General features: G+C 41.3%; 1 protein-coding gene across 4 annotated transcripts in view; it reads left to right on the forward strand.

Moving 5' to 3' along the window:
- The first annotated feature begins 259 nt into the window (after positions 1–259).
- Positions 260–18,311, forward strand: part of trpm7 (transient receptor potential cation channel, subfamily M, member 7) — a 43,307-nt gene continuing 25,255 nt past the window's right edge. For all 4 annotated transcript variants that reach the window (XM_070832107.1, XM_070832115.1, XM_070832121.1 and 1 more), the window contains exons 1-10: positions 260–420; positions 10,927–11,006; positions 12,143–12,181; positions 12,720–12,927; positions 13,228–13,441; positions 14,390–14,514; positions 14,677–14,848; positions 15,793–15,967; positions 16,771–16,894; positions 17,263–17,335. In XM_070832107.1, coding sequence (XP_070688208.1) covers positions 418–420; positions 10,927–11,006; positions 12,143–12,181; positions 12,720–12,927; positions 13,228–13,441; positions 14,390–14,514; positions 14,677–14,848; positions 15,793–15,967; positions 16,771–16,894; positions 17,263–17,335 — 1,213 coding nt within the window. In that variant the 5' untranslated portion in view covers positions 260–417. The remainder of the gene's footprint in view (positions 421–10,926; positions 11,007–12,142; positions 12,182–12,719; positions 12,928–13,227; positions 13,442–14,389; positions 14,515–14,676; positions 14,849–15,792; positions 15,968–16,770; positions 16,895–17,262; positions 17,336–18,311) is intronic.

An 18,311-nucleotide genomic window follows, 5' to 3' on the forward strand; every position in this document is an offset into this window, starting at 1 on the left:
ATGGTTTCTGTCTGATTTATAAAGCATTATCGTGTGATTTGTGCTTTGTTATTTAGGAGACGTCTTTAGTCTCACGGCGGTTCTGTCGGCATGATACCAGTGCACCAGGCTGAATGAGAGAAGGTGTGGGGGGGCAGAGGTAAAATAATACTGATCTTGGGACTAAAACAAAGCGCACATGTGGCCCCTGGCTCCGCCTCAGCCATGTGACCGTGTGCTGGCTGAGTCAGCCGGCTCGTCATGCAGCGTCAGTCTGGAGTCGCACAATTATGAAAAAGCAACCTTCCGTTGGAGCTGCAGCTGAAGCGGATCTCTCCAACGTCCACCGGGCTTTCCTTCCAAGGCTAACCGAGAGCACCGCCGATAGATGGATAAAAGCCACCATACAGCTCTTCCTGAGTCTCAACGGTGAAGAGAATGGTATGTGCCCCCCCGGGGGAGTCTACGGCTTTCCTCTGGGTTTTATAGTCTTGTCAAATTGGCGCTGAGAATCGTCGTGACTGATCGGGGGCTTTGAGTGGCAGGTCCCCCCCCCTCCCCATGCATGCTACTCTCAGCCTGTCAGGCACCCAGCCGAGACCCCGGTGGTGTTTGCTGTGTTTGCAGACTGTCTGGCAGCAGTGTTAAAGCACGATGACTCGGACTCGATCAGTAAAGTGTACTAGGTGACACGCTGTCTAGCGAGGAAACCTCCAAATCACACACGGCCGTAACGTTAGCACGCTAAATAGCTAGCTCGATGCTAGTGCTAAGTGCTAGGTACCATATCTAAGCTAACTAGCCACGGCAGCTGCGGTAACTGGCTTATTCAAAGCAGCGGTTTCTTTACAATTAGACAGCGGAGACGGCTTCTGTTCACCAAGCTGTCCTCTAGACATTGAACCGACGAAAACAAGAGCAGTCCAGTGCAGCTGACACTTGTTTCGGACATGTTTCTGCCAGCTGTCTCGGATGTCGGACAAGACACGCTGTCATTGCCAGTAACAAGTCAATGGCACCTTGAGTGGCTGCCAAGTCCGTTTAAACTGAACGCGTTCTGTTCCTCCAGCGCCGGGGAAGCGAAGTGATGTTGAAGCAGAACATTTATCCTCTCAGACCTTTTGTTAGACCTTTGTTAGACCTCTGCACGCCCACGCAGGGCTGTCTGCTATTTCACCTGAGAGTGAAATGTTATAGGCCTGCAGCAGCAGACGTTGCTTTAGACTTAAGTCTCAACATTAGTGTTTATTGTAAGTAGTAATTTGGCCTCTTTCTCTCTGAGACGGAGGAGACCTCCTCTTTTTTTTTTTCAAGAATTTCCTGTCTGGTCCTCTCTGGTTTAGCAGCCTGAGGAGCCTGTGGTGAATGGAAAGGGAAGATAACCTGTGTCCGAGGCAGTGAGTCAGATTGGGCCTCACAGTGTTGTTATTCCACAGTGTGTGAGAGAGCTGGGAAACACTGACACTATCATAATAGACCCCTTATTTAGGAGAGGCTTGTATATGTCACTTTCTGTTGTGATAATGTTGTGCTATTGTACATTTTCTGGAAAATCAATCGTGGATCGGGTGGTTCCAATGAATCGAAGCCCCATCAAATAGAATTTCATCATTGATTTAAAAGAAATCGTACATTTGCTATCGATCGGTCTTGGCCACAATGGCCTAGTACTGCCTGAGTATGATGGGGGGAGACGCCATGGAAAAGAGAGGCCGAACTCGCCCAGCAGACAACTTTATATCCTCATATCACATGGCCGTATTTTATGTGTGATCTATTGGCTCTTTAAGTGGGCACTTTTATGCAGCTGTCAAAAGACAAAACACCCAATTTTAAGAATTAACACACCTAATTAATAATGTGTGTAATAGCCTAAGCAGCTGCGCACATTTGTCATTAATTTGACTCAAATTGAACAGACAGGTACAGTCAGCAGTTGGTATCATTAATGTGGCCCTTAAGACAAGGAAAATGTCATTACCCATCTCATCTCGCATTACAGTGCTGATATATTGATATACATATATGTCTCCTCCGTGGTATTTTCCTTTATTTGCTGAGATGCCAGAGCAGCCGGTGCCTGGCTTTTGCTTGAGTGTAAACCTGCATCATTTTTCACAGTACTTTCCTGAGCGGGTCACATGCCCCAGCTTACCCCTGAATGAGCAATACTCCTGTGCTGCTGCACAGAGCAGTCTGATAGTCTGATGAACTAATTCTGGTTCATCAGAGCAGTCAGCATGATTTGATCGGTATCAACAATTCATAATAGAACTTTATTATCGAAAGCCATAAGTCCGCTTATCTAGACATTACCCCAATATGACAGCAGTCAGCAACTGACTGCTGACATTCAAAAGACTTTACCTTGCCAACCCCCTATCACAAAGCCTGTGTAATGTTGAGTTAAAACTTTTTGCGCCATGTCCTGCCTGCTGCACAGTCTACCCAGGTGCCACTTCTTGCCTAAACCAAGTTTCCAGTATGTGTAGGCTACATGTTTGAAAGTGCAACTCTGGTCACTGTCCGGAGTTCATATGAGAAAACTGCTACAGTCTCTAATGTAATATACAGGTCATCAGCTTGGGGTTTAGTGCTTTGTAGGCTGTTATAAAATGGTCTTGCATCACTTCGTTGTGCTCCAGAATAGACTGTACCAGTGTGTCTGAGTCTTTGTGTGCTGAACTGTGTGTGTGTGTAAATGCTTGCGTGTTAGAGGCTGCAGAGTAACCATGGCATGCCTCTCTGAGCTCTGTTATCTCACGCTCTAATCCATTTGCACCATACACAAGCCCATTTGAAGATGACTGATAAAGTTTTTCCAGTGGCCCAGGACTGAGTTTTCACAAAAATTGGTCACAGTCTCAGTTTGTTCATTTAATGAATGGAGTGCTCCCCTGTAGTTCTTATCCAGCTGATCCACCCACTGTTTACCTTCACTCTGCACCCTGCTCCAAAGAGCACTGGAGGGAATGCAACTTGAGTGCATCTCATACATTTTATATTGCAATAACGATAACATTTGCATGCAGGAAAATGCATCTTTATGCTTTTATAGTGTCTTCTCTTTGTTATATCAGAAGCTAACGCTGTAACTAGAGACTGTCCCTGCTGCTATCTCCTGTCCTCAGACTGGTTTAACCTGGTTTTCATAGGCTCCCATTATCATGAGCACCAGATGTTGAGAAGAATAGCCAACACATGCTTTACATTACTAGGTTATACAGCTGCTTGGAGGCAGGACTCAGGGTGGCATGCCAGTACAGTATCAGTCCATTCTGGAGACATGCCCAGGGGCCACAAGTGTGAGAGCATGAGAATCATCACACTTTGGTCTCATGACTGTATGTTCTGACTTTCCTTCTGTTTGCTGCCATCCAGGAATCTTATCTGAAGGTTGTAATGAACATGTCTGGTTTAAAACGGATTTATCAACTCGTTACACTTCATTTCTATCTTCAGTCTGACATTGCCCCCACTCTAAACAATTTCTGTGGGAGGGGTGGGGGTTTGATTTTTCCCTAACTAAATCTAACATCACTTTAATTCATAGCCATGCCAAGGCACTGGTTTTACTGGGGGTTTTAAGAGTAAAGTGAAGTTAAAAGCAAGCTAGGATGTTGAGCGATGACATGCTGTCTATGTAGTCATATCAGTCAAGTAAGGACAGTGTGCAGATTTAAAGGTCTGGACGCAGGCAAATAATGAACTCTCTCCATTTAGCACTCTTTTAGAGTCGATCTCGGAACAACTACTATAAGTTGAGGCAAGGATTGCAATGCAGTTAATATGTGACTTTTTCTCTTTTAATCAAGCCTATATAAAGTCCTGTTTTGATCCTGCTTTGACCCTATCCAAAATAACAATATTTTTAGCATAAGAAATTTAACAGGAAAGGCTCATGGGATTACCTTGAAAGAGTTTGTTCTGAGCTCTCCTGACCTTTGTGACCTTTGAGTAATTTTGAGTGCGCAAACACTTATTCATTCTTTTTGTAGACAGCCTTTTATCCAATAAAGGTTCCATTATAACACAGCCTTGGCCATTAAAAACACTAATGGAACAATTTTGAGAGGAAACTGTTCAGATGTGCTAGAGCTACTGCCATGTTATTAATGTGGCCATTATGATCATTATTAATAATGTCAGTCTTGATTTTGAAAACTACTAACTAAAGCTACCAACTAATTATTTTTCCTATTACTTTCTGTATTATTGTTTGGTCTTTATAATTTCAGAAAATTATGAAAATTTCCCACCACAACTTCCTCAAACCAAAGGTGACCTCTTCAGATGTCTGACCAATTGTCGATAACCCAAAGACAGTATCCCCCACAGGTTGAGAATTTACTTGTGGTGATAGGTGACGCGGAAGTGATGGGTGGGGTCAGTAATAAACTGGTCAAACAAAGGTTTATGAATAGCTTGTGTTTATGAATCTCATTCAGTGCTTTCCCCAATGTTATTTTTCCAACAGCAGTGTTGAAGTGTACGGCTGGGTTCCAAATTTCAATGTTTTTATGGTACCGACTGATATGCTTTGGTGTTAGAGAGTATTGAAAAATGTCTTGCCATTTGGTACCAAGTTTTCATACCTAAGGAGTGAATCTCTGGAGTGTGAGTGAGCCAATAAGCGTGCAGCATGCTTGCATCAAGGTCTAATAATGCAGGTAATTGGCTGTTATAGATCATAGAGGCATGCAGGAAAAACATTGGTTAGCTGCCGCTCTGCACTGCCAACTAGCCAGACTGGGTGTGCGATGGTGAGCAGTAGTGTTCATTCAGCAGTTGCTGTTGGTAAAGTTACTGTAGGAGCGTTGTACCCACCCTTCCAGTTCCCCCCAGGTTGCCCTGGTGAAGAGATCTGCTCACCCCTGTCAGTATTGTTAGCTCTGTTACCACAATTAGTGTGGCTCTGTTTTTGATGGGGCGGTCTGGCTTAGGAAGTAGAGTAGGGTTCTGGTAATTTGAAGGTTTCCAGTTTGATTCCAGCTTTTGTACAATTTTATGGACTGATATTATGTTATCAGACATCTCATAGTTGTGGTAAAAGGGAGCCAGGGATCAAACCACTGACCTTCTGATTGAGGGACGAACCTGAACCACAGCCGCCCACAACCAGTAACCAATGACAGACTACTAAACCGTGGTAATGTCTGGAGTGTTCGATATATATTCCTCGCTCATCCCGAACTCTTGCTGGCAAAAGTAGAGATGGCAACATTGACATTCAGACACACCTTGACGACAGCAACACTGCACTGAATCCCATTATTGCCAGCATCTTGTGCCATGCCATGACTGCTTTTCGCTGTGTCGAGCAAAGCACATGCACTGAACCTAGCAGGAAGTGCAGCTGAAATCACGTTGTGTCTGACAGAACCATGTGAACCATGTAATGACCCAGCAGACCTTCACTTTTGAATAACTGGAATCCAAGATTTTTTGGGCATCTGTGCTTTAAATTATTTAGCTGCTGGTTAATGTTTTGTTGACCAACTAATCAATTAAATCTTCTAATCTTTTTAGATGTAACTAATTGCTATTCCAAATGTGTGTGTCTATATCCAGGGGTATATTTGGTACCTCTGGGCCTTATGCGGTACAACTGCAGTTCTTCTGTGATGTGACTTGATGCAAAGAGAAACAGCAGTGAGGAATTAAGGTTGTGGCATGGAAAAACTCATGACAGGAGCTTTAGCTCACTGTACCGTGGAAGATGCCCCAGTTCCGTGCCCATGCTGTAACTACAGCCATTGAATTGTAATTCCTGCTATAAAAATCTATAATGATGATCACATAGTCTGTATCAGAAAGGTGAAAGCAAATTTACTGCTCCATTTCATTAAGGTTTACTGGTAAATCTGAACCATATCTCTTCAAAACCAAACCCTGTTTTTGTAGTACAGTACAGCCAGTACACTTGGATTCCTATTTCTCAAGGTGAATGGAAAAAAAAAAAGCACACCCTGTGTTGGTTCTCTAGGAACCACTCTCCTCTTTGGCTACTGCTCACAATAAAGTGCTTACCCCATATCCTCCACTCTTTCTAATGGGTAGTAGAATTGCCAAGCCAGATGTTATCTCTCCCCGTATTATGTCAGGCAGGGCCAGGGGAATGATGGGTTGACCAGCCAGCCTTGTTGCGTTGTTGGGAAAGAGAGGGGGGGGGTTAGGGTTAGGGTTAGATTGCAAGGTTTCTGAGTTCACAGTGTTTTGGGAGATGACAGTGGGAAGAGACACACATAGAGTGACACAAATTTTATCACTACTGTCATAGTAGTGATAAAATTTGTGTCACTCGCATGTCGGTGTCATTAACATGACCACACACACACACACACGGATGCCAGTAAACATAAGTCACAGCATCCTACATAGTTGAACCCAGAGAGGTGTCACGGTGCTGAGTTATATTTCCTACAGGAAAAAAGTAATTATAAAAGCTTGAGCTCAGAGAACGATGCCAGAGAGGAAGAGGGAGGGAGTGAGGAAGTGGGAGAGGGTATCTGTGTTTCTGGCATGGGCTTTAAAGTGCTCAAATCTTTTGTTGCCTGACATTCTCAGGTACCATGGTTACATGTTAGTAGTGCACAGTTCAGCTCTATCTGCCTCATCAACACTTTGGTAGATAGCATTGAGCAGATACCTGTTTTTGTTGTAAGCATTCCTCTACAGTGCCCAGAGACATCCCTCAAGTCGTAGGGTGTGTCTCACATCTGTCATTAGTTCAGCAAGTAGTGAATCACCATACAGTGAATTAGATTTCAGACACTGATAAGGTCACTAATTTAATGAACAATGTGGCACTGAACAGCCATTAACTATACAGTTATGTGGAAGAACTTGAATGCCACATCAACCAGTTAACTCACTAATGTTTGATTGCTATCAGAACTCACTGATTGGAAGAATCAAACGTACTAATTAACATTATGAGATGAAGCTGTGTTTAACCTGCTATGACACCAGATATGTTGAAATGAAGTGCTTTATACAAGTTTTATAAAGTACAAATCTTCATATTTTATTATAATGTATGTAATGATTGTATACTGCTCTAGAAAGTAATGTAATGTGCCATTTTGTACTAACAGGAAATGATCGAGTACAGGACTGACATTAGATGCATGTACCTTTTGAATGCCTCTGCCAGTTTCAAATACAGAAACTTAAAGGAATCGTTCGGACATTTATGGAAATGCATTCACTGTCTTGCAGGGAGATGAGATTAAAACCAGTCTCATCTGTCTCTTGAATATGTGGCCACAGCCAGTAAAAGGTTATATGCTGAAATTCCACTGGGCATATGTATGTCTTGTTCCAACTGCAGCCCAGTTTTGTTCCGTCCTCCATGTAGCTTCATACCTAGTTGGGAGTGTTTCAAAAGTGGAGCGTTTTGCCATGATGGCTTGCTCAGACTTTGTTGATTTTGTAATTTTCAGGCGTCTAACATGGACATCTGTTTTAATTGTGTTTATTGTAGATATTTCCTAGTTGGTTGTGCTGTAGCCTACAGACTGGAGGCTAAAGTGACTTAAGTGCTAAAGGGCGTAAGTGTTTTTTCCACTTCCAAGATGAACCTTTAGTCATCCATGGTGTTAAAAAATCCTCTGATGGGTTGACATCTGGTTTTGTGCCACCAGTTCTGCAATAAGGTTGTATACAACCGCAATTCCAAAAAGGTTGGGAGGCTGTGTAAAATGTAAATAAAAACAGGATGCATTTGCAAATCTCATCTTCATGGCAACAACGCCACCATTGTGTAGCATCCCCTCTTTTAACAACTGTCTGTAAGCATCTAGGAAGTGAGGAGACCAGAGTATTGAGAGAGGAATGTTGCCCCATTTTTGTCTGATGTAAGATTCTAGCTGCTCAACAGTCCTGGGTCGTCTTTGCCAGATTTTTCATTTTATGATGCGCCAAATGTTTTCTGTTGGTGAAAGGTCTGTACTGCAGGCCGGCCAGTTAAGCACCCGGACTCTTCAACTGCGAAGCCATGCTGTTGTGATGGATGCAGTATGTGGTTTAGCATTGTCTTGCTGAAATATGCAAGGCCTTCCCTGAAAGAGACGCCTGGATGGCAGCATTTGTTGTTCTAAAACCGTACTTTTCAGCACTGATAGTGCCTTTCCAGATGTGTAAACTGCCCACGCCATAGGCACTAATGCAACCCTATACCATCACAGATGCAGTAACTGTTCGTTGCTAACAAGCCAGATGGTCCCTCCTCTCTTAAGTCCACAGGACACGGTGTCCGTGGTTTCCAAAAAGAATTTAAAATTGGTGAACCTTTGCTCATCGTTTCTTCTGAAAGACTCTGCCTCTCTAAAATGCTTTTTTTTAAGTCAGTCATGTTACTGAACTGTTGCCTATTGTCTGTTGCAAAATGCTTTTCCAGCTGTTTCTTATTAGTACCACTTACTTTTCCAGCCTTTTGTTGCCCCTGTCCCAACTTTTTTTGAGATGTGTTGCTGTCATCAAATTCAAAATGAGCTTACATTTTTTTCATGAAATGGTAAAATGTCTCACTTTGTCTTACATCTGATATGTTGTCTATTGTTCTATTGAAATATGAGTTTATGAGATTTGCAAATCATTGCATTTTGTTTTAATTGACATTTTACACAGCGTTCCCAACTTTCTTGGATTTGTGGTTGTACAATGAGGGGTCTGCACAGGTTGTCAAGATTGACCAGATTTTTATTACCGTTTTTCTGTGACTTCCCCAGTTTTTTTTGTGGATTTAGGGATTATTGTCTACCCTTTCATGTGAACTCACTTTTGTTTTTGCCTCTAAATAAGTGGTTTTGATAATATAACTAAATTGAAGGGTAAAGTTCAGCCAAAACATAAATCCATATTGGGAGGGATAATTCCCTCTGCCAAAATAATAATTCACACCTACAAAAAACATCACACTCATCAGATCATCAGCCAGCACACAACAATACATTTAAACTTCCAGACATGTCAACTCCCAGGATAAAATTTGATTGAATGTCAGATACAATTACAAAAATAGATACAGGAGCATTTGAGTGAAATGGAAATGTCACTCAAATGAGAGACAAAGAACTTGATTTTGTCTTAACAGTGTTTAAGAAGAAAAAGTAAGTTTAAATTACAATATTAAACCTTTCTGAGACTTTTCTGGTGTTTGTGTTTGATGTCATCAATTCCCAGCGCATAAATGTGTGCATCATGTGGACATACCTGAATCTTTCCGTTTGGGAGACTTCAGTGTGAACATCAAAACCACTGCCTTACGCAAACACAGGAAGCCATGTGTGGTCCAGTTGTGGTCTCCATGTTACGTTAGTACACAGGTTAAACAGTAGTTTGCCTCAGTTTAAACTGGACTTTTTTTTGTTTAGTGAGTTTTTTAATGCTGTTCTCTTGGAAGTGAGTTTCAAAATAAAGGAGGCTTCTTGACATTGAAGTGCAGGGCCTGAATTGTTGGAAGAGGTTTTGTGTGTACAGCATGAGTCACAGTTGGTGGTGTGTCTTCAGTAGACAACTAGGTATATATCATTGAGGCCTCTGCCCATCCACTAATCCTCTCCCACACCTCCGCCTCCCTTGTCTCTTTCTCTCCAGCCTAGTATAATATCTAGCTGGTCTCAGACACATTCATCTGCCCCCTGAGTGGCTTCTTACAGATTAACAGTGGATGGAGTTTGGAGGCTGCAACCTCTCACTGATCACTCAGCTTTTAACTTGGACCAGATCTGTATGTTAACAGCATCGCTGTAGACTTTGAGACCTGCATGGAAGTTGCGTTAAGATCTGCTAAGAGACAGAAACCAGCAGAGGTGTGGCGATTAGTTACTGATGATCCAGCGCTCAGGGAAGGCCGTGGTGACTGTGGTTTGTCCAGGAGATGCATGAAGGAGCACTGGTATGTTCCTGTACAAAGCCCTTAAACACAGAGATGAAGAGGAAGACATCCAGGTACATGCTCAATGGCTCAGTTTCCCTGGTCAAGTGGTGGTATGACCTGTTTGTTTATGCTTCTGTAAAACTGCCATTTGTTTTAGGCAGCATTGAACCTGGAGCACTATGGTGGGACTCATGGCACCTGCGATAGGTGCCTGCAGTGCTGGATAAGATAACTGATTGATTGAAATGCTTAGTAACTTCTGTTTCTAGTCTGTGTATATTGAAGTGCATGTAAAGATTGACAAGTTAGCTCCAGCAGAAAATGACTTGGTGGTTAACTGCCTGGTTCACAACATTTCCATTTTTTGTAGTAATACTATTGTTTGAATTTCAGGAATAATTGAAACGCTATGGTGCAAAGCAGGTGATGTTGTGTGCAGGTTTCCCTCTTTGTGCTCGGAAGGATTAATGGTGCTTATCGCTCACGGGTCCCTCTGAGCTGGGGAACAATAAAGCATGAGACATTAATTGAAAATTCCTGTGACATAAATCCGTTTTTTTTTTAAGTAGTGATGCTGAATGAGACTTTTTTTATTGCAGTGTGTAACATTGGCAGCCACCTGTAGCTGATGTGCGTCCTTAACTGTTGTCCTAATTTCATGTAGTAAATCTTTATTTTTGTATTTATTAAACCTTCTAATCCCTCTCATTTTCATGGACTAAATCCTGGATTATGGGGTTACAAACCCCTTTCAGGATGTTTTAGGAATGCATTATTTTTAGAGAAAGTAGTTCTAACTGAAGTAAAACAGACAATGGTTTTATCCCCATGTTCTTTTTACATGCTGTCCTTGACTTTGTGAAACCACAATGGATATAATGTCACCGTTTGTCCAAACAAAAAAGTACTCTACTGAGGAGCATTGTTTTTGACATCCTTGGGACAATTTGCTTAGCAGATTGAATTCATTAAATGCAAACATAATAAATCTGTAAACACAAATACGAGAAGCATCAGCTGATGGCCACTGCTCACGATACGCTACTGTTTCTCTTTGTTCACAGTCCCAGAAACCCTGGATAGAAAGCACTTTCACCAAGAGGGAATGTGTGTACATACTTCCAGTGTCAAAGGACCCCCACAGGTATGTGCTTGCAACATAAGACGCACTGTACTGAGCCATGGTGATAGCCATGGAAACAGTGTAATTGCATGGTGTGTGTGTGTGTGTGTGTGTGTGTTAAAGCAGGCCAAAGCCCTAACCACTATTCTCCAAAGAGTAAATGAGTCTGTTTCTGCATAATTGTATTGTTTATGTCCATCACTATAATTACAGTGTTATGATACGCAGGGTCATCACTTGTCTTCAGTGTCTCTTATCTACTTCTAGTGTTTTTTTAATACATTTCATTCAGTCTGCTATTTTAGGAAGTTTAGATTTCATCATTCAGATGGCCCACAAGATTCAGTGAAATCTGAATGCCATTTTAAGTGATTTGTTTTCATGTGTAAACGTTTATTTCCTGTGTGTGAATGTGAAGAACTGATGCAGATGGTCCTTTGTCAAATGCAGTAGAATTTCTCTGCAGACTTACTGGAATCTTACAAAGCGGTGTTAAAACTGTATGAAAGGCCTCTTGTGGGCTCAACACGAAATAGCTCAACTAAAGGAACAGCAGCTGGTATAATGGTCATCCAGTTATAAAGAAATAGAAAAAAGACAGAACCAACATTCTTGGTAATTCAGTAGTGAGTTGTTTCCCACAGCATACATTTATTGTTTAACCACTTTGTGTGTAAGCTTTTTCTGTTTTTAGTTACACTTTCAAGAAGTTGCATTCCTTCCTTTCTTCTGGTGAACTCACAATGATACTATGTCGTTCACTGTGTTTTCTTTTACATCAATGATTTGCTAGTGGCATCTCTCTCCTAACTGCAGTGCGTGCTGCTGCTCAATGATGATTCTGTGTTGTTAGTGAACATGGACCCATTTAACTTTGGGCCCAATGCCTGCATGTGATTGTGATCAAAGTGAGAGTCCCTTTGGCAGGTTTCATAACGCTCTCTTGGTTAACGGCAAATCTAATCAGGCTGCTTGCCCAGCTGACCGATAATCTACCTTAATGCGACTGAGAACTTCCTTCTCACTAGGAGAGATGAGACTATTAGAACTGTCTTTGTATCTTTGCAAATGTAGTTCACATTTCGGTGATCCATATTTATTTGAATTTAAATCAATAATTAATTATGTTGCAATTATGTTGTTGACATTTCTTCCAGATGCCTTCCAGGATGCCAAATTTGCCAACAGCTAGTGCGGTGAGTATTTGTTTGGCTCATTCTTTGTTACCTGACAGGATTAGCTTGAGATAATTCATGCTAACTGTTTAGTTTATACCAGAAAAATTATTTTCTGGTATAAAAAATCTATTTTACATTGCAGTTCCACTGAAAAGTAGCACTGCTTAGGAAAAAATTAGTTTCTAGGCTTTGTGTGTCAGGATGCATTTTCTTAGAGGGGATGACTTCTAGGTGAATGCCATTTCATTTCAGGTCATTTTTAGTTTCTTTTAGTGTCGCTTAGTCTGAAGAGAGTAAAAATGTATTTCTTAAGTGTTTGCGGAAGAGTACCAGAAACTAATATTCATGATATGTGATACAGATTCTTAATCTGTCTACCATGTTTTAAATTTTACTTACAGCAATTATAAATGTGTTCTAAACTAAGCGTAATTTAAATGTACTGTTGATATTCTGGGTTATCTGCTGCGTTCTATAGCTTTGCTACAATGATAAATAGAACCGAATAAGTTTATTATTACACTATAATTTAAAAGTGATTCTATTCACCCTCAAGGTGCTGCTGTGGGCGGCTGGTGCGGCAGCATGTTGGCTTCACAGCCAGCTTGGCCATGAAGTACTCGGACGTGAAGCTGGGTGAAAACCCCAACCTGTCCTTGCCTGCAGTGGAGGAGTGGTCAGTGGAAAAACACACAGAGGCGAGCCCCACTGACGCCTATGGTGTTGTCAACTTCCAGGGAGGGTCTCACTCTTACAGAGCCAAGGTAGGAGGGCAAATTCTTCCCTGCTGGAGGGCATGTTTTTTCATAGAAAAAGAAAGCATGTGATGTAACTGTGATATGGGTTGTGGGAAAATGATCGTGCACAGTTATTTGAAGGTATTTTCAGGTGCTTTCCTACATACGAAATCTACATTAAACAAATTTAAGTAATTAAAAGGTAGATTGAAATGATTTCAAGCAAAAATGCCAAACTATCAATGGTTTCAGCTTCTCAAATTGGAGGTTATGTAGTTTTCCTCTGCTTTATACGTTCATGTGAACATTCTGTTCTTGTGTGGACAGTATGTGCGTTTGTCACACGACTCACGGCCAGAGAGTATACTGCGGCTGATGCTGAAGGAATGGCATATGGAGCTTCCGAAGATCCTCATCTCTGTCCATGGAGGAGTTCAGAACTTTGAGCTGCACCCACGCATCAAGCAGGTGGTCGGCAAGGGCCTCATCAAAGCTGCAGTTACCACTGGAGCCTGGATTCTCACTGGAGGGGTCAACACAGGTGTGTAGTCAGACTACAGAATATTTTAGGCAGATATCCTGTGGATATGATTCTTAAATCTACAAAAAGAAAATAAAATAAATGTATGCCATGGAGCTACATTCCTTGCCAATGGGTGCACAGATTTCCTTGAAAAAGCAGGTCTGAAACTGATTTTGATAAAAACTTGCTCAAACTGGTTTGAGGTGTTTTGTCATTGTTTGAACTGAAAAATGACAGACAAACAAAGGTTTGTCATGGGGAACTAATGGCATATCGGAGTAAAACTGAGTGTTGAACTGCTTTTTGAGTAGTAAAGAATTGTCATTGTTGTTGAATAGATATGTCAGCAAAATAACTTACTTTTCACCACTGCTTCCTTACAGATTCCCGAAATGAACATACTTACATTGTGCACAAACACACTTCTGTCAGTGTGATGCGCTCATCTAGCAGAAGTTGTAATACCGGGCTCTAAGCGTGTCATTTGCCCATGTGTCGTGGGCGAGGTGTGTCTGGAGCCACAGCCTGGGGGTTAAGATCGTGTGGTCTGATCATAATGTTTAAATCATTACTTACAGGGTCAATTACCCAGACCAGTGATTACTGTTAATGCCTCTCTGGCACCTTGGGCAGTTGGGACAGTCTACTGGCTCACAATTTACTGCTGAATGGATTGTGGTTCACAAACAACCTCAGGACTAATGCACTTGTTGTGGACTTGCCCCATATGCAGCATTTTGGTCACAGAAACTCCGGTGTTTTGGCTCTTTGTTTTGCATGATAATGTGAACCACAGTATCTAGCACACTTTTCCTGGTCAGAGATTTATACTGAATGTAGACATTAACGGCTCCGTTTTAGTATTTAATTGCCTGTCAGAATTTTACATGTAAATGACAACGGTTAAGTAGAAATAAAACTTGATGAATGAAAGTGTATTGATTGTTTCATGCAACCCTCACAAAGGTGTGGCGAAGCATGTGGGAGATGCTCTCAAAGAGCACTGTTCAAGATCATCAAAGAAAATTTGCACTATTGGGATTGCACCCTGGGGAGTCATCGAAAACAGGAATGATCTCATCGGCAGAGACGTAAGACACTCTCACAATCTTATTTGTAACTGCACGTCAAGATTATGTCTGGATTGTTTTGTTGAGATAAAGAAGTAATTTTTGTTTTTTTGTTTGTTTTTTTTCTCTTCATTTCTCTCCCATCCTTTTCCCTTTTACGGCCCTCTCATGTCAACACTGCAGATAATAGCTCCGTATCAGACGCTGCTGAACCCTCTCAGCAAACTAAATGTTCTCAACAACCTGCATTCCCATTTCCTCCTTGTGGATGATGGGACAGTGGGCAAGTATGGTGCTGAGGTCAAACTGCGGCGGGACCTGGAGAAGCACATCAACCTCCAAAGAATACATGCACGTAAGAAATCCAAACGCTTTTTGTTGTTTAGATTCCTTAGAATCAAGACATTATATGGTGTCACTTTAGATCTACGATTGTAGCCTGGCAATGTTCTTCTGAGCTACTGCAGTGACATTGTTTGTGTGTCTTAGGAAGCCGAAAGCTCACCTTACAGTGTCATTAAAAAAAAAAACTTTTGCCAACTTGAATTTATTTTGGTCCGTTAAATACTAATAGTCGGAGCTGGTTAACAAAACACTCAATGTGCAGGTAATCGTAGTGTTTAGTAGAACTTGTGTGTGAATACCACTTAATTTGGGGTCAGGTAAGCTATTCGGATGTTTGGGACACAATTTAAAATTTCTGAAAGTCATGCATAATGTTTTGTGATAAAATCCTATCTTGAATTTCCTTTAGGTTAATAGAAATTCAAATAATAATTTGTATAGGTTGCCAGTGAAGTGTCATGTGGGTTGGGTTGGGAAGTCAGACTCAGGTAGTTCAACCACTAAAACCTGACACCACACGGTAACAGCCAAAATGTCTAGTGGTGATGTGGCTGACAGTTTATTTAACTAACTCCAATGTTAGACATGATGTGTGAATTATGGTCACATGCACTTTATATAGGACCAAACTCGTAGGTGTAATCAGCATGAAGTCAGTGCCTGCTGGAAACTAGGTGATAACGAGGCAGCCATTATCATCTCTCCCTCTCACAAACCGTTGCTTGGGTGGAGCTGTGTTATGTGAATGACAGTGGAGCTCAAAGGAATAATAATAATAATAATAATAATGCATTTTATTTGTAGTGCTCTTTACATTAGCAAATCTCAAAGTGCTACATAAAACGCCAATAGGCAAATCAACAATTGAAAAATCAGTCAGCATCATAAAAACAGAGAGAATAATCTTATGTAGTAAAGTTAAACTTTAAACAACCTCTGTCTTCTTTGTTGTAGGAATTGGTCAGGGTGTTCCTGTTGTGGCTCTCATCTTTGAGGGGGGTCCCAATGTGATCCTGACCGTGCTGGAGTACCTTCAGGAGAGCCCTCCTGTCCCAGTGGTGGTGTGTGAGGGGACTGGCCGTGCTGCTGACATACTGGCCTATGTCCACAAACAGACCGAGGATGGAGGGTAAGAAACATGCATAAATGCAAAAGACAGGGGTGGGGGCCGGAAAGAATGTGATGGCGGTGGTTGGTGTGCTAAAGCTAAATCTTTCTAAATACTGGTTTATTGGTAGGAAAAGAAGGAATGAATGGTGAAACAATAATGTTTAGTATGAAGTGCCCTGCAGAGAATTAAAGAAAACTGAGTAAAATCAAGTGTTTCAATAAATATTTAGAGATGTGACTAAAAATAGTAGTTGAAAATGACAGCATGATGCTGTCCACGATGAATGATGTACAATGTTGTGGACAGTGATGTTTCTTTTTTTTGTTTGGTTTTTTGAATAACTTTGATGGCAGCAATGTTGGTGGCTCTCATCTATTTCTGTGCAAGTAGGATTAAGGCTTAATCAGCTGATGAAATTTGCTCTGCTGTAAAATGTCTGTCTAGTGTTAATTTGTCCATGAAATTGAAATGTGCCCCGTAAATGTCCCCTCCGTGATCCACTAGACAAGGTAATCCAGTTTTACTACCTGTCTTTGTGCTGCTCCTATTTAAGATGTGTCGTTTTAATAGCTGGCATGCAAAAAACTTCATAAAACCCCAGCTAACATAAAGGTGAATATGAGCCTCATCAGTGCTGTCAAACCACAATTTTCTGACTCAACTGTGAGCATGTTCATACAAACAAGATAGGATTTTTTACAGCTTCTGGCAGCAAACATGCACAACTCCTGAGCAGTGGAGTTAAGTTAAGATTAAACCTCATTTAAGCATGTGTGTGAGCAGTGTGACTATAACCATGTTAAACTGTAATTCTTCTGCAGCGGTCTTCCTGATGGCGTGGAGACTGACATCATAGCAACCATCAAGAAAACCTTCAACTTCAGCCAGAGCGATGCCATCCATCTCTTTCAGACTCTGATGGAGTGCATGAAGAGCAAAGAACTGGTACATTCATGCACATTGAATTTTTGAATCACTTAATTTTAATTGCTTTCATGCACTTCTTATCATTCATGTTCTGTTTTCTTTGCAAATGTCAGAGTCATTTAATAAACTTCCTGAAAACCAAACACAAATGCTTCAGGAGAAGTGCAGCTTTCGCCTAAATGAAACAATGGAAACATTACTTGTACTAAACTCTACTCTACTCTCTACTCTACTATCATTGTACTGTGCTGTACTGTGCTATCATTGATATCAGCTAATGGGCCCACTGTTTGTTTTTATTAACTGATACATCACAAACTCTTGAAACATCTGGAGAATGTGTATGGGAAAGGTTGATAAATGTTATCTTGTTTCTTTCAAAACAGATCACTGTATTTCACATCAGCTCTGAGGAGCACCAGGACATTGATGTAGCCATTCTCAGGGCTTTACTCCAAGGTTAGTAGATGACTTCTGTCAGAAGCTTTTTCCCTCATAGTCGCACAAAGTTGATTCAGTCTATTCTTATGCTGATGTTGTTGGCATTGTGAGATTAAGATTTCAAGACTTTGCAGTGTTTTCATGGGATATACATATGCTTTGAGAACAGAGTTCCCCCTGTGTGACCTTCTCTGTGCTCCTGAGGAGATCATGTTGCCTGCATTCACAGGGCCTCCTTATTCCAACACTGTCTGACCCTTAGCTGCATGTCTCAATCTTATTCCTCGTCATCTCCACAGTCAGTCTAGTTAGTCTGTTCAACAGAGAAGACATTCAACAGAGTCATTTCTACTTTGTTTTCATTATGCTGCAGAGGGTCTCTAGTTTTTAAATTTTGTATGAGTGCATTAATAAGAAGTACACTCTTGAACTCTGACCAGCTGAGATGTAAACTCTTGCATTCTTCATTCCACCTGAAACAGGGGTGTTGTGCTGATTGGAGGTGGGTGCAACAACCCTCTGCTGTTCATCCTCATTCCAGTTTATTTAGACAAAAGCGAGGAATTTGTGTGTGACTGCAGCTGATCGGTAGACTGGAGAAATGGGTTCAGATGCCCAAAAGATAAAGTGACTGACAAATATTTGCCTGAGTTGGCATTTGCAATCACAGCCAGTCATTTTGATGAAACAGTAACTCATCCTCAAAAGGGGTCGTGGGCTACAAAAGATCCCAAGCCTTTTAAAAAATATCGAGTGTTTAAAGATGTTTTTCTGTCCCACTATAATTCAGTTAATTTACCAGGCTGGATATTAAAGTGGAAGCAGAGCATCACGTTCTCAGACATCGTGCCTGATTTCAGGCATAGAACAGTTTTAAATTCATGTAATTGTTAATTCAATACATTGTGCACATCTCCTCGTGGTCAACTTTTCAGGCTCACAAATCTTTTCTTGCTTTAATTCAACTGTCGGATTTCACATTTTAATGGCCACA

The sequence above is a fragment of the Pempheris klunzingeri genome, chromosome 1 (genome assembly GCF_042242105.1).
Source record: "Pempheris klunzingeri isolate RE-2024b chromosome 1, fPemKlu1.hap1, whole genome shotgun sequence".
Classification (NCBI taxonomy): domain Eukaryota; kingdom Metazoa; phylum Chordata; class Actinopteri; order Acropomatiformes; family Pempheridae; genus Pempheris; species Pempheris klunzingeri.